The 15,915-nt window shown below is 46.9% G+C and overlaps 2 protein-coding genes and 1 long non-coding RNA gene across 3 annotated transcripts in view; 1 reads left to right on the forward strand and 2 right to left on the reverse strand.

Moving 5' to 3' along the window:
- Positions 1-15,915, reverse strand: part of LOC122925098 (oocyte zinc finger protein XlCOF6-like) — an 818,943-nt gene that overhangs the window by 255,325 nt on the left and 547,703 nt on the right. The gene's annotated exons all lie outside the window — the stretch shown is intronic.
- LOC122925109 (zinc finger protein OZF-like) overlaps positions 1-15,915 on the forward strand; it is a 161,704-nt gene that overhangs the window by 141,648 nt on the left and 4,141 nt on the right. The window contains exon 3 of the mRNA XM_044276628.1: positions 14,899-15,019. Coding sequence (XP_044132563.1) covers positions 14,899-15,019 — 121 coding nt within the window. The remainder of the gene's footprint in view (positions 1-14,898; positions 15,020-15,915) is intronic.
- LOC122925164 lies at positions 671-11,826 on the reverse strand. The gene is made up of 3 exons (XR_006387546.1): positions 11,766-11,826; positions 1,028-1,152; positions 671-714 (listed from the first exon to the last, which is right to left on the reverse strand). It is a non-coding gene; the product is annotated as an uncharacterized LOC122925164 (long non-coding RNA).

Below are 15,915 nucleotides of genomic sequence, written 5' to 3' on the forward strand. Positions count from 1 at the left end.
CTGCACATGACGGCTCTTACCTTGTGATATAAGAGGCTGGTGCTCCTCCATTACATGTCACTGCACACACGTGTATACACTGCACATGACGGCTCTTACCCTGTGATATAAGAGGCTGGTGCTCCTCCATTACATGTCACTGCACACACGTGTATACACTGCACATGACGGGTCTTACCTTGTGATATAAGAGACTGGTGCTCCTCCATTACATGTCACTGCACACACGTGTATACACTGCACATGACGGCTCTTACCCTGTGATATAAGAGGCTGGTGCTCCTCCATTACATGTCACTGCACACACGTGTATACACTGCACATGACGGGTCTTACCTTGTGATATAAGAGGCTGGTGCTCCTCCATCATGGCCTCCTTGTACAGATCCTTGTGTCCTTCTATATACTCCCACTCCTCCATGGAGAAATAGACAGTGACATCCTGACACCTTACAGGAACCTGACAACACAATGACACCGTCATCACCCAGACCCCTCCAGTGCTGTTACTGGAGAATTTCCCAGCAGTGTCACCTCTCCAGTCAGCAGCTCCATTATCTTGTGGGTGAGTTCTAGGATCTTCTGCTCATGTATCAGGAGGTGAGGGGAAGGCTCTGTGATGGGGTGAGGGGCCCTGCTCCGCCTTCCTGACTCCTGGAGATGGATGATGGGAGTCACACAGTCCCCCGATGTCTTCTTCACTATTGTGTACTCCTGTGGATGGAGAGAGACACTTTGGGAATAAACCCCTCAGGGGCCATGTGCTCTCCTCCGGCCCTTTCCTCCCAGGTACAACGTGCCTACTTACCTTCTCATGGCTCCTACAACATGACTATTGTTCACCGGTCATGATACATCACTCACCATACTGGGGGCTGATCTTCAGGTTCTCCGTCACTTGGAAGGTCTGGAGGCCGTTCTCCAGGACCCTGGACGCTTCCTATCACTTCCTATGATGGATTCTCCTTCCCGATGTCTGACTTGTTACAGAATACAATAAAGAGGAAAGAAATCTAGAAAAGTTTACCTCTCCGCTCAGCAGGGAGATGATCTCCAAGGTGAGGTCTAATATTCTTCTGCTGATTTCCTTCCTGTCCATCCTTGGTGGCTCTTTCAGGAGAAGAGCAGTATTGCTGGTTTTCTTCATCCCCCCTCCAAAAAAAAAAAAAAAAAGGAATAAAGGTTAATGAGACTAAAGTAACCTTTATAGTGAATATTATTCCTTCGAACACATGCTGAGGAGTTCCCCTATCGAGTGTCTAGTGTTAGTAACTACCGTAGGTAAACTAATAACATATTTCTGTAGGAACAAGTCCCAATAGTGAGACAGGTTACTAGTGGCAGACATTGTATTAGCTATAACAGGACCTCCAGAGGGATTTTCCACATCCAGGAATTTTGGGTTAATGATAACAATATGGTCTGGTCTGGCAGGACATGGTACAAGAAAAACTTTTTCAGAATGTTATTAGAGTATGAGTCTTTGATAAGAGCCTCGAATCTTTTCTACATACTGGTAAAAGGATCCCTCTAGATTTTGCATGAAAATTTATGATCTAATAAAATACTAAAAGCCTCCTTCTGATCATTCGCAAGGTTCTAGCTGTTCATTATCTCACAGTGTCTTTAGTGCCTTCTGTTCCGGTGACCCTGACATTCAACTATGTAGATTCTAGAATAGATGAAGGACTCACTCCTGGATGAACATATTGGTCAGTGGAGGTTCGTGAGCAGTGAGCAACCTCCTATTGTTTCTCTTCCGTTATAATCGATATCTACATAGACATTAATTTAGGTATGAACTTCTGTAACTCATGGAACAAATCAAAATGGTTTACTTTATTCTGGAGTCATAATGGTAGATCTTTTTCAAGGAGATTCTTTCGTACCCATTCAGTAAAGAAGACAAAGTAAAGATTTGTATACAGCTGCTTAGAGATGAGTGAATCAGTTTATAACGACCCAGGCTCGTTACGAACTTCCCAGAAATTTGGCCACAAGACGAATCGAAAGCTTTTCACACTTGCTTCGGACGACTACAGTGAAATGCAGCGGCAGGAAGGAAGAAGAAGGATGCTCATGTGACCCTGAGAGGAAGTGGGGTAAAGGGTTTGCCATGATTGGCTCACAGACAGACAGCCTGGATGAGCCAATCACTGGGGCAGCAGACAGGAAGGTGCCCTAGCAGAACCCTAACAGCTGGGCTGTGAATGAGGGTGGTTGGCCTATGCAATGTCTGACAGAAAACAATCTTAGAGCCAGTGTACAGTCAAAATCAAGCTTCTATTCTAGTGTCAGGGACAGTGAAGGGAAATGCTAGAAAGAAAAATTGTGTACAATAGGGAAGAGCAAAGAAATCGGTCAGCCAGGGAGTGAGGAGATGAGGCCGGGTGTTCCTGGCACTGGCAGTCCCTTCTAGATGTAGTTATTGGCACCCTCAAAACCAGCCACCTCCAAGAACATTTCTTTTTTTCTCCTCATTTGACCAGAAAGATAGCTGTTTTTCCCAAACCTGAAGAATCTCTTATTTCCAGTACAGTTAGCCTTGTGCTGCAGTGCTGACTGCTGAGCAACTAGTGTATATTTTTGTATTCATTGCATCATATTTGTCTGTGCTAAATGCGTTGCATTGTAGCAGAAGCATTTATGGCAATAACACCATCTGCTGTTAAGCAATTTTTTTTAGTTCATATATGTGTTGTTCTTTAATGCGGTGCAGTGTGTCCAAAGCAATAATGCCAATTGTACCAACAAAATAGGGTTGTTGCGGGTATCGAAATTTCGATACCCAATCGATACTTTTGTCCCGGTATCAATACGATACCGGGATTTCAGTTTTTTCGATACTGGGCTGCGCTTCTGCGCAGCCTAGTATCTCTGAACATGAGCGCGCTGCTATCGGCGCGCTCATGTTCTCTCAGCAGCACGGGGAGAAGGAAGCAGTCCTCCTCCTCCCTCCCCCTGTGCTGCTGCCGCTGCCACCAATGAGAAGAGAGGGGCCGAGGAGGGGCGGGCGCACTGCGCCACCAATGAGAAGAGAGGGGCCGAGGAGGGGCGGGCGCACTGCGCCACCAATGAGAAGAGAGGGGCCGAGGAGGGGCGGGCGCACTGCGCCACCAATGAGAAGAGAGGGGCCGAGGAGGGGCGGGCGCACTGAGCCACCCGGACTATTCCCATTTCCCACACAGAGCGGCGCCCAGCGATGTCTCAGCACTCACCATTAGTCCTGGGCGCCGCTCCGTTCGCCCGCAGTGCCCCATTACTGTCTCCTCTCCTGCTCCACATGCTGCTGATTACTATCAGAGCAATGGGAGGAGACATCAGCTTTACTAGTGGGCGTTCCTTCTCCCTGTGCTGCGATTGGACAGCGCTACAGCCAGGGAGAAGGAACGCCCACTAGTGAAGCTGATGTCTCCTCCCATCGCTCCGATAGTAATCAGCAGCATGTGGAGCAGGAGAGGAGACAGTAATGGGGCACTGCGGGCGAACGGAGCGGCGCCCAGGACTAATGGTGAGTGCTGAGAGCCTGAGACAGACATCGCTGGGCGCCGCTCTGTGTAGCCTAATAGTGAAAGTCCGGACCCATATAAAGTAGTCAGTCTTTAACACATAATACAGGAGGCAGGTGCCGGCAGCAGAATCGCATTGCCGGCACCCTGCCCCTGACAGGGAGCTGCGATCAGCGGCAGTTAACCCCTCAGGTGCGGCACATAAGGGGTTAACTGCCGCTGATCTGCCAGTACCCGCCTCCTGTATAAAGGGGTAATTATCATTGGTGGTGCAGTGTGCCCCCCCTCAACCCCCCATCCCATTAAAATCATTGGTGGCAGTGGCCACAGGGACCTCTCCCCTCCCCCTCATTGGTGGTGCAGTGGCAGCTTCTGATCGGATCCCCAGCTGTGTAAGCCTGGGGCTCCGATCGGTTACCATGGCAGCCAGGACGCTACTGAAGCCCTGGTTGCCATGGTAACATCCCTGATGCTGTGTGCACAAAGCACAGAGCAGCAGGGACAGTGTGAAGTCCTATTCACCCTGATAGAGATCTATCAGGCTGAAGAGGACAAGGGATGAAAGATCCCAGGTTCTAGCCCCTAAGGGGGAAATAGTTATTAAATAAAAAGTGTAAAAAAACCCCCCCACCAAAATATGAAGTATAAATCACCCCCTTTTCCCAATTTCACATATAAAATATATAAATAATAAACATATTACATATCGCCACGTCAGACAAGTCCAAACTATTAAAATATAAAAAAAATCTAGGTGGTGAATGCCGGAACAGAAAAAAAATAAATAAAAACTGCGCGATTCGCCATTTTTAAAAATGCGGAATGCACGTGGCTTTTTTGGTTTATTTTTTTTGCGTGGTATCGAATGGTATCGAGTATCGCAATACTTTTTCATGGTATCGAAACTGAATAAAAAATTTGGTATCGCAACAACTCTACAACAAAATTGAATGGAAATTACACCGTAGACAGAAATCACCTTTTCCTGCACAGTTCAATTGTACATGTGGGGGGAATAATCTCAATACAAGTGTACAACGTGTTTTACAATATGGAGGATACCGTTTTAAATCTTTGAGTGAAAACACCTGAAATAGTAGGTCTGAAATCTGTTGGTGTGGGGGGAAAAAATATTATCAGAAGGTTGACAACTTGTGTTTTACAGTAGATAAAGCTTTTTTCCGAGTCTGCGTATTTGAATGCACAGCAGACTTAAGGCCTAAAGCTGCTACTGGCGCCGATACTGCATTATTTCCAAAGTAAATTGTCAGTAGCAGTGTCTTCAGTGTGTTTATGGAAAGGGAAGGACATTTTATTGCACCATTCTGTCTTTAAATCTGTAAAGAATAAATCAAGGCAACTGGACGTACTGTAGATTTCTTGAAAACGTTTCACTCGTTCTTCCAACGAGCTTTCTCAATTCTGAGTGACTGTACAAAAATTCTGAGAATAAATATGTAACTGAATCAACATCTGGTAATTATACCCAGCATTGGGTCAAAGGTGTTGATTCCATTATCCTAATTGGAGTCAGTAGGTGATAAAGACTTCCCAGAAAAAGGTGTCAAGACAGCATTGTATGTGGCAGACAATAAATGTCTAACCCCCCCACCTCTATTCAAGCTTGGCTTCTCCATTTTTATGTAGATGGCCTCCTTCATGCCTCGTTTGTACCAATCGACCTCCTTATCCAAAACACGTACTTGACTGTCTTCAAAGGTGTGACCTGTTCGTTTTAGATGTAAGTACATGGCTGAATCTTGACCAGGAGGTTTTGGCTCTTCTATGCTGAGCCATACGCTAATGTATGTCAGAATTGAGAAAGCTCGTTGGAAGAACGAGTGAAACATTTTCAAGAAATCTACAGTACGTCCAGTTGCCTTGATTTATTATTTACAGATATACCATGACCTGGATAAATGAGAACCTTCACAGACATTCTGTCTTTAAGTTCCAGAACACACTTGGAAACCGTTCCATACTTTGTGTGAATGTGTACATTAGGCCAAATGTCTGGAATATGGAAGGGTTCCAAACTAAAGACCCAGAGTCAGGCATTGTCCGCCCAGAACAAGAACGTGGGTAGTAGGAGCACCAGCAATCTGACCAGAAGCAGTAGTAGGCCACAGTTCTCCCTGGCTTCCAAAAGGCACGACAATATGATTGAGGAGAAAGATGAAGAAATTGGATGGCTCACTTCTCCTCTCAGTCACAGCAGGGTGTCCGAGTCTGACGCAGTGTTTTGGAGCCATGGTTCACAGCATTCCTCCTGTTGCTCCTCCTTGCAGCCTTAGAGAAGCCTTCCAATGCCATACTCTTGCCCCCTCCTTGTTGGGCACTCTCATTTCTCCTACAAGAGGCAACAAAACCCTGTCACGCACTCTGTCAAGAAAGTCTCCCTGTTGATGATGTGTGTGAGAACAGTCACCGTTTGGACTGTCTTGAGGAGGAGGTTCAGGGGGAGGTGGGGGACCTCATGCATAGTGGTGTTGATGGCACCTGTAAGCTTGGTGGCGGTGGTAAGGGCAGTGGTAGCGACAGTGGCACTCTGGGCAAACACACTGCAAGGAGCCCACCAGAGATATTGCAGTCTGATAGATGATCTGAGGATGATTGTGTGTTGGACAGGACCTGGGAGCTAAATCAGGGTGGTAAGGAGGAGGAGACATCAGAGGAGAATGGTGGTGGCCACAGTGGCAATAAAGAGCTGAGGCAATGTGCGGCTAAAATCTCCAAAAGAACTCTCAGGGTCAGATCATTTTCTACTGTGGACAGCTTGGGAACTGCTGATACTGTGGGTGCAAGGGTGCAAAACGTGCCAGACGTAATCTCAGCTCAGCTGCGTCTAGCTCTGTACAAACAACTCCCCATATGGTGTTTTTTCTCCATAAGGCCAGCACACAAAACCAAAGCCGTGTGCGAGATCTGGAGGATTAAAATAAGCCATGGGCATTCAAACACAAACATAGGTAACAGGGCTCTATTGTGGCACATGATCAACGGCATCACCGTATCCTGTGGGAAAATAGAACTGTTCAACATCCCCCCCCCCCCCCCCAAAAAAAAAAAAATCAGCTTCTTTTTCTACTGCTAAAACGACTCGTAACATTCGTAACAGAATGTTTGGCCATGAAAAAAATATTTTCGACCAGCAATTAGCTTGTGTGCAAACTGGATTCTCACCTGGCCAAGTTGCTCTTGGTTTAGTTGCTGCTGTACCACTTAGTTGTGGCACTTTCACCTAAATGTAATCCTTATGGCCTTTGTCCTGGGTGGTGTCCGTATAGGACTTCTTGCCAAGCAAGAAAGGGTACTGCCACTATGTTAAATGTAACTGTCGTAGATCGGCAAATGTAGCGCACTTCCATGCCTTTGTGTAAATCTAATTTTTCTGGACTCTGCCCCGGGTGGTGTGCTAGGACTCATATGGGTAGGCATTCTGATCCCATTAAGGCATAATTTTTGACACTTGGGTTTCCCAAGAAACTGCAGTTCTGCTTTTGATAATAAGGGACATGGTGTGTTATTAACCCCTTCAGGACCCTGCCATTTTTCACCTTAAGGACCAGGCCATTTTTTGCAAATCTGACATGTGTCACTTTATGTGGTGATATCTTTAAAACGCTTTTACTAATACAGGTTATTCTGAGATGGTTTTCTCGTCACATATTGTACTTCATGACCATGGTAAATTTGAGTCAAAATATTTCATTTTTATTTATAAAAAAATACCAAATGTATCCAAAACATTTTAAAATTTGCAAATTTCCAAATTTCAATTTCTCTACTTTTATAATAGATAGTAATACCTCCAAAAATAGTTATTACTTTACATTCCCCATATGTCTACTTCATGTTTGGATCATTTTGTGAATGCCATTTTATTTTTTTGAGACGTTCAGGGGTGTGGAATTCCTATCGCCCGACGCCCGGGACATGCAGTTCCGGGCGCCGGGCAGGTAGTTTGTGCAGGCAGCTTAGCCCTGCGGGCAAGTAGCAGGGCTAGGGTTGCGCCGTGTTTTCCTCTAATACACAGCCCGCTGCAGCAAGTCCGGGCTGCTTACCGCAGTGTTCACAGACAATGCAGACAGAGCCGCTCACCTCACGCTGGCAGCAGGGAGGAGCCTGAGGGAGGGACGGGGAGGAGCGTAATATGATCTTAGAGTGGAAGCTGCTTCTGCCAGACCCACCCCTCCCCGCCCACCAACCAATCACCGACCAGAGCTGAGGGGGTAAGGCAACCACACTGGCAGCTCTCTGAATCGAGTCGTCTGAGTCACACAAGTGCAGGGAGTCTAGGCTACTTTCACACTAGCGTTTTTCTTTTCCGGCGCTGAGTTCCGTCCTAGGGGCTCAAATCCGGAAAAGAACTGATCAGTTTTATCCTAATGCACTCTGAATGGAGAGTCCGTCCCTCAGGATGCATCAGGATGTCTTCTGTTCAGTCTTTTTGACTGATCAGGCTTTTCAGAAAAACGTAGCATGCAGTATTTTTACCTCCGGCCAAAAATCCTGAACACTTTGACTGAACGCCTGATCAGGCTTTTTTCCCATTGACTTGCATTAACGCCGGATCCGGCCCCGTGTGTTCAGTCAAAACGGATCCGGCTTTTGCATGTTAAACCCGAAAAATAGGGAAAAAAAGTTAAAGTCCATAAATGGCGGATCCGTTTTTCCAATGCATTTTTCCATTGTGATCGAAAGCCTGATCAGGATTCAAATGTAATCAGTTTTCACACGTTTTTCCGGATCCGGCGGTCAGTTCCGGTGTCGGAATTGAACGCCGGATTCAAACAACGCTAGTGTGAAAGTAGCCTTATCATATGTACAGCGCTATGGAATAAATGGCGCTTTAATAATAAATAATAATAATAATAATAATTTTTTTTTGCAATTGTCTTAGGGTACTTTCAATCTTGTGGCAGAGGATTCTGGCAGGCAGTTCCGTCCGGAAATCCAGACGCAAATGGATGCATTTGTGAGACATATCCGGATGCAGATCCGTCTCACAAATGCATTGCAATACCGTCATCCGGAAAAACGGATCCAGTATTTATTTATTTCTCATGTTTAAAGGTCTGCGCATGCGCAGACCACAAAACCAGATCCGTTTTGCTGGAACACTTGGGGCCGGCATTAATGCATTTCAATGGAAAATAATGCCGGATCTGGCATTTCAGCAAGTGTTTAGGATTTCTGGCAGGAGAGAAAAAAGCAGCATGCTGCGGTATTTTCTCTGGCCAAAAAACGTAAGAGGAACTGAACTGATGCATCCTGAACAGATTGCTCTCCATTCAGAATGCATTAGGATAAAACTGATCATTTTTTTTCCGGTACTGAGCCCCTGTGTAGGAACTCAATATCGGAAAACAAAAACACTAGTGTGAAAGTACCCTTAGGTAGGGGCTCATTTTTTGCGGGATGAGGTGACGGTTAGATTGGTACTATTTTGGGGGGCATACGCCTTTTTGATCGCTTGGTGTTGCAATTTTTGTGATGTAAGATGACAAAAAATAGCTTTTTTTGGCACTGTTATTTTATTTTTTTACTGTGTCCACCTGAGGGGTTAGGTCTAGTGATATTTTTATAGAGACGGTCGATACGGACGCGGCGATACCTAATATGTCTACTTTTCTTTTTTTCCCTATTTTTACAAATATTTTTACTTTATTTTGGGAAAAGGACGCTTTTTTTTTTAACTTGAAACTTTCACATTTTTTTATACTCTGGGACTTCAGCTTTTGGGGGTCTGATCCCCTTTACAATGCTTCTGTATCGTGATGCATTGGCTGTAAGCGTATTACACGCTGTAATACAGGGGGCTGGATCTCACAGGCTGGCACGGAAGGACGGCATCGGGCTGCCTTCCCGACCATCGGGTCCCTGTCACAGCAGCGCGGGGACCCAATGGAAACTCCGATCCCCGCACAGACTTCGTACGTGCCGAGGTCAGCGCTGACCGCGGCACATCAAGGGTTAATGCTCCGGCAATCGCCCGATCACAGCGCCGTACATGTACGGCGCGGGTCCTCTATGGGTTAAACTGTAACTGTATGTTAATGCCATCAAACGTGCGTTTACCCACAGCTATGTGTATCAGTATCACTCAGACATCATTCACTTTAGCTGTCATTGCATTCCAGAGCTTGGGGGGGGGGGGGGGGGGGAGGGGGGGGATTCCAAGGAGACTAGAGGGTGTTATATACTAATTTACATGGCAATAGAAGCTACTTTGGTCCAATTGATTCAAACCCTAACCAAACTTTTTTTATTTTATTTCGTGACCTGAAAGAAACTGAATCTCTAAACATTCGCTCATGATTACATGTCACTGCACACACTGCACATGACGGCTCTTACCCTGTGATATAAGAGGTTGGTGCTCCTCCATTACATGTCACTGCACACACGTGTATACACTGCACATGACGGCTCTTACCCTGTGATATAAGAGGCTGGTGCTCCTCCATTACATGTCACTGCACACACGTGTATACACTGCACATGACGGCTCTTACCTTGTGATATAAGAGGCTGGTGCTCCTCCATTACATGTCACTGCACACACGTGTATACACTGCACATGACGGCTCTTACCCTGTGATATAAGAGGCTGGTGCTCCTCCATTACATGTCACTGCACACACGTGTATACACTGCACATGACGGCTCTTACCCTGTGATATAAGAGGTTGGTGCTCCTCCATTACATGTCACTGCACACACGTGTATACACTGCACATGACGGCTCTTACCTTGTGATATAAGAGGCTGGTGCTCCTCTATTACATGTCACTGCACACACGTGTATACACTGCACATGACGGCTCTTACCCTGTGATATAAGAGGCTGGTGCTCCTCCATTACATGTCACTGCACACACGTGTATACACTGCACATGACGGCTCTTACCTTGTGATATAAGAGGCTGGTGCTCCTCCATTACATGTCACTGCACACACGTGTATACACTGCACATGACGGCTCTTACCTTGTGATATAAGAGGCTGGTGCTCCTCCATTACATGTCACTGCACACACGTGTACACACTGCACATGACGGCTCTTACCCTGTGATATAAGAGGCTGGTGCTCCTCCATTACATGTCACTGCACACACGTGTATACACTGCACATGACGGCTCTTACCTTGTGATATACGAGGCTGGTGCTCCTCCATTACATGTCACTGCACACACGTGTATACACTGCACATGACGGCTCTTACCTTGTGATATAAGAGGCTGGTGCTCCTCCATTACATGTCACTGCACACACGTGTATACACTGCACATGGCGGCTCTTACCTTGTGATATAAGAGGCTGGTGCTCCTCCATTACATGTCACTGCACACACGTGTATACACTGCACATGACGGCTCTTACCTTGTGATATAAGAGGCTGGTGCTCCTCCATTACATGTCACTGCACACACGTGTATACAATGCACATGACGGCTCTTACCTTGTGATATAAGAGGCTGGTGCTCCTGCATTACATGTCACTGTACAGACGTGTACACACTGCACATGACGGCTCTTACCTTGTGATACAAGAGGCTGGTGCTCCTCCATTACATGTCACTGCACACACGTGTATACACTGCACATGGCGGCTCTTACCTTGTGATATAAGAGGCTGGTGCTCCTCCATTACATGTCACTGCACACACGTGTATACACTGCACATGACGGGTCTTACCTTGTGATATAAGAGGCTGGTGCTCCTCCATTACATGTCACTGCACACACGTGTATACACTGCACATGACGGCTCTTACCTTGTGATATAAGAGGCCGATGCTCCTCCATTACATGTCACTGCACACACGTGTATACACTGCACATGACGGCTCTTACCTTGTGATATAAGAGGCTGGTGCTCCTCCATTACATTTCACTGCACACATGTGTATACACTGCACATGGCGGCTCTTACCTTGTGATATAAGAGGCTGATGCTCCTCCATTACATGTCACTGCACACACGTGTATACACTGCACATGACGGGTCTTACCATGTGAAATAAGAGGCTGGTGCTCCTCCATTACATGTCACCGCACACACGTGTATACACTGCACATGACGGCTCTTACCCTGTGATATAAGAGGCTGGTGCTCCTCCATTACATGTCACTGCACACACGTGTATACACTGCACATGACGGCTCTTACCTTGTGATATAAGAGGCTGGTGCTCCTCTATTACATGTCACTGCACACACGTGTATACACTGCACATGACGGCTCTTACCTTGTGATATACGAGGCTGGTGCTCCTCCATCATGGCCTCCTTGTACAGGTCCTTGTGTCCTTCTATATACTCCCACTCCTCCATGGAGAAATAGACAGTGACCTCCTGACACCTTAGAGGAACCTGACAACACAATGACACCGTCATCACCCAGACCCCTCCAGTGCTGTTACTGGAGAATTTCCCAGCATTCCCAGCAGTGTCACCTCTCCAGTCAGCAGCTCCATCATCTTGTGGGTGAGTTCTAGGATCTTCTGCTCATGTATCAGGGGTTGAGGGGGAGGCTCTGTGATGGGGAGAGGGGTCCTGCTCCGCCCTCCTGACTCCTGGAGATGGATGATGGGAGTCACACAGTCCCCTGATGTCTTCTTCACTATTGTGTACTCCTGTGGATGGAGAGAGACACTTAGGGAATAAACCCTTCAGGGGCCATGTACTCTCCTCCGGCCCTTTCCTCCTGGTACAACATGCCTACTTACCTTCTCATGGCTCCTACAACATGACTATTGGTCACCGGTCACATGATACATCACCCACCATACTGTGGGCTGATCTTCAGGTTCTCCATCACTTGGAAGGTCTGGAGGCCGTTCTCCAGGACCCTGGACTCTTCCTATCACTTCCTATGATGGATTCTCCTTCCCGATGTCTGACTTGTTACAGAATACAATAAAGAGGAGAGAAATCTAGAAAAGTTTACCTCTCCGCTCAGCAGGGAGATGATCTCCAAGGTGAGGTCTAATATTCTTCTGCTGATCTCCTTCCTGTCCATCCTTGGTGGTCATTCAGGAGAAGAGGAGAGAACTGGAGGCTTCTAGTACTGCAGGCGCCTTTATGAGAAGAGGAGAGGAAATCATTCAGGGGACAAGACCAGATGTCACCACCAGAACCGCACTTCCTGAGCCTAGAGGGGCCCCGCTTCTCAGAGCCCCCACCACATGGATTACAGGGACCACAAGAAGAGTGGAGAAGGATTCCTTGTGTGTAATGGAGGAGAATCTCCAGAGGTGACATGTCTGAGCTCTCCACCACACTGTCTCCTCACAGCTCATCTTACCTGCAGGCTGGAGGAATGGCTGATACCAGAGAGAATAAGAGCCCTGACTACCGACCAGGACCTGCCCAGTATCTGCTGCACTGCCAGAGCTGAAGGACCTGGGGTGACGTCACCGTCATGTGATCTGTGCAGGGGGCGGGGCTCAGCAGAGGAGATGAGGTGGTAAAGGACCTGTGATGACATCACTGTCATGTGATCAGTGTTGTGGGCGGGGTTTAAAATCAACATAGATCACATGACAGTCATGTCACCCCAGGTTCTTCAGCTCTGGCAGTGCAGCAGATACTGGGCAGGTCCTGGTCGGTAGTCAGGGCTCTTGTTTACTCTGGTATCAGCCATTCCTCCAGCCTGCAGGTAAGATGAGCTGTGAGGAGACAGTGTGGTGGAGAGCTCAGACATGTCACCTCTGGAGATTCTCTTCCATTACACACAAGGAATCCTTCTCCGCTCCTCAGCTTAGTATGATGGGGGAAGTACTGTAGTAGTGGGGATAGTGGGGGTTGTCATCATTTGGTGTTGGATGAGAGAATCTGCTCCATGTGTTTTCACTGCCAGGAGCTTAGATACAACCGGAGCTCAGGGTTTTCCCGTCAGTGCAGCTTCATGAGGTTCTAAGTTTTGCGGGATGAGTTGTACTTTCTCTCGGCCTCATTATAGGGGACATGGGACTCACTGATTAACCTGTATTCCTTTTTGTAGACGAGGAATGAAGAAAACCAGCAATACGAGCCTTCTCCTGAATGGGCCACCAAGGATGGACAGGAAGGAGATCAGCAAAAGAATATTAGACCTCACCTTGGAGATCATCTCCCTGCTGAGCGGAGAGGTAAACTTTTCTAGATTTCTCTCCTCTTTATTGTATTCTGTAACAAGTCAGACATCGGGAAGGAGAATCCATCATAGGAAGTGATAGGAAGAGTCCAGGGTCCTGGAGAACGGCCTCCAGACCTTCCAAGTGATGGAGACCCTGAAGATCAGCCCCCAGTATGGTGAGTGATGTATCATGTGACCAGTGCCCAATAGTCATGTTGTAGGAGCCATGAGAAGTTAAGTAGGCACGTTGTACCAGGAGGAAAGGACCAGAGGAGAGCACATGGCCCCTGAAGGGTTTATTCCCTAAGTGTCTCTCTCCATCCACAGGAGTACACAATAGTGAAGAAGACATCGGGGGACTGTGTGACTCCCATCATCCATCTCCAGGAGTCAGGAGGGTGGAGCAGGACCCCTCACCACATCACAGAGCCTCCCCCTCACCCCCTGATACATGAGCAGAAGATCCTAGAACTCACCCACAAGATGATGGAGCTGCTGACTGGAGAGGTGACACTGCTGGGAATGCTGGGAAATTCTCCAGTAACAGCACTGGAGGGGTCTGGGTGATGACGATGTCATTGTGTTGTCAGGTTCCTCTAAGGTGTCAGGACGTCACTGTCTATTTCTCCATGGAGGAGTGGGAGTATATAGAAGGACACAAGGATCTGTACAAGGAGGCCATGATGGAGGAGCACCAGCCTCGTATATCACAAGGTAAGAGCCGCCATGTGCAGTGTATACACGTGTGTGCAGTGACATGTAATGGAGGAGCACCAGCCTCTTATATCACAAGGTAAGATCCGTCATGTGCAGTGTGTTCAGTGACATTTAATGAAGGATGTACATTGAATTGAAAAAATATAAAAATAAACTGCTAGGTGCTGGGACCTCGGCACAGGTGGTGAGGAGGAGAATATTGCTATTTCCCCCTGATAACTAAACCTAGAAGTGAAGGAGCTGAGAGAAGTGTCTGATCTATAGACAGATCTACAGGAGGCCATGTATTCAGTCACTGTGTGCTTGTGTCTCAACAGATGGATCCAGAAGGAGAAACCCACCAGAGAGATGTCCTCGTCCTCTGTATTCCCAGGAGTGTCCAGAGGAGAAGGTCCCGGAGAACCCTCAGGTAGATGGAGCTGAGCCCTATACACATCTATATAGGGGGGTCCTGCAGTCATAGAGGGGTCATAGATTGTGGGGGTCTCTTATGTGGATCTGTTAGATTTCCCAATTGTCCGCTGTATTGTACTGAATTGTTACAGATGACAAATCAGGGGGAAGATCTGACTGATATTAAAGTGGAGGATGAAGAAGAGAGGATGATGGGTGATCCCCCATGTAAGAGTGAGGTGGAGGAGGATATTCCAGGAAATGTCACCACAGGTATGGAATCATGAATGGAGAAAGTGACTTCAGATTCTGTACTTGGTGCCTTCAGGGCAGGAGGAGAATCTGATCACCGGCTGCTGCTCTTTGATTGGAGATGTCCCCATCACATCATGTAGTGTTCCCCTTATCCAGCTGACGGCGATCTCTGATTAGATTCTTCTCTGATCCCGGCTGTTACTGCAGTACATGGCGGTCAGTCACATCCTCACACCCACTGGGGATTATGCGGGCACAGCTTTTGTGTCTGTGCTATCAGAATGAAATACTTATTCAGCATTGTACTGGAAAGGGTTAAAGGGATTGTCTAAGGCGAGATGAGACACTGTCCCGACCACCTCCAAGCCGGGAAACAGTAGCGCGCTCCAGGGGTCTGCTGTTTCAGTAGCTCCCATTTAGGTTCTTGAGAGTTACGGAAACAGCGCAGCAAACTATGGTGTTTTTGATTTGGGGAAACAGCACAGACACATAGTAACGACAAGATTTCACCCCCTTTTGGTCTATTTAGCTGACAATGCAATTAATCCAGACCTTTTTTAGTGATTTTCTTTGTAAATGATTAGATAAATAAATTAGTGAAGAAATCCCCCAATAATAGCAGAGGAGAGAAAAGCTCCTCATTTCACTTGTATATTTCATATATGAGACTGTGGGCAAGAACTGAGGAGATTAACAACATAATGGCGTTTAGAGATGTAAATCCGATGATAGAGCAGCATTTCCATGATTATCGTCTACATTTTAGTTTGCGCGCGATCGTTTACTCGCTTAATCGAGGATCGCTCACTGTATAGTAGCGGAAGCTAGAAGTAGCGACCACATAAAGCTCGCCCGTTTTTGCTTTGTTCACATCGCTGACATCATACGTTGTACCTTTATATTCCCACAATTCA

Source organism: Bufo gargarizans, chromosome 1 (genome assembly GCF_014858855.1).
Source record: "Bufo gargarizans isolate SCDJY-AF-19 chromosome 1, ASM1485885v1, whole genome shotgun sequence".
In the NCBI taxonomy this organism is placed as follows: domain Eukaryota; kingdom Metazoa; phylum Chordata; class Amphibia; order Anura; family Bufonidae; genus Bufo; species Bufo gargarizans.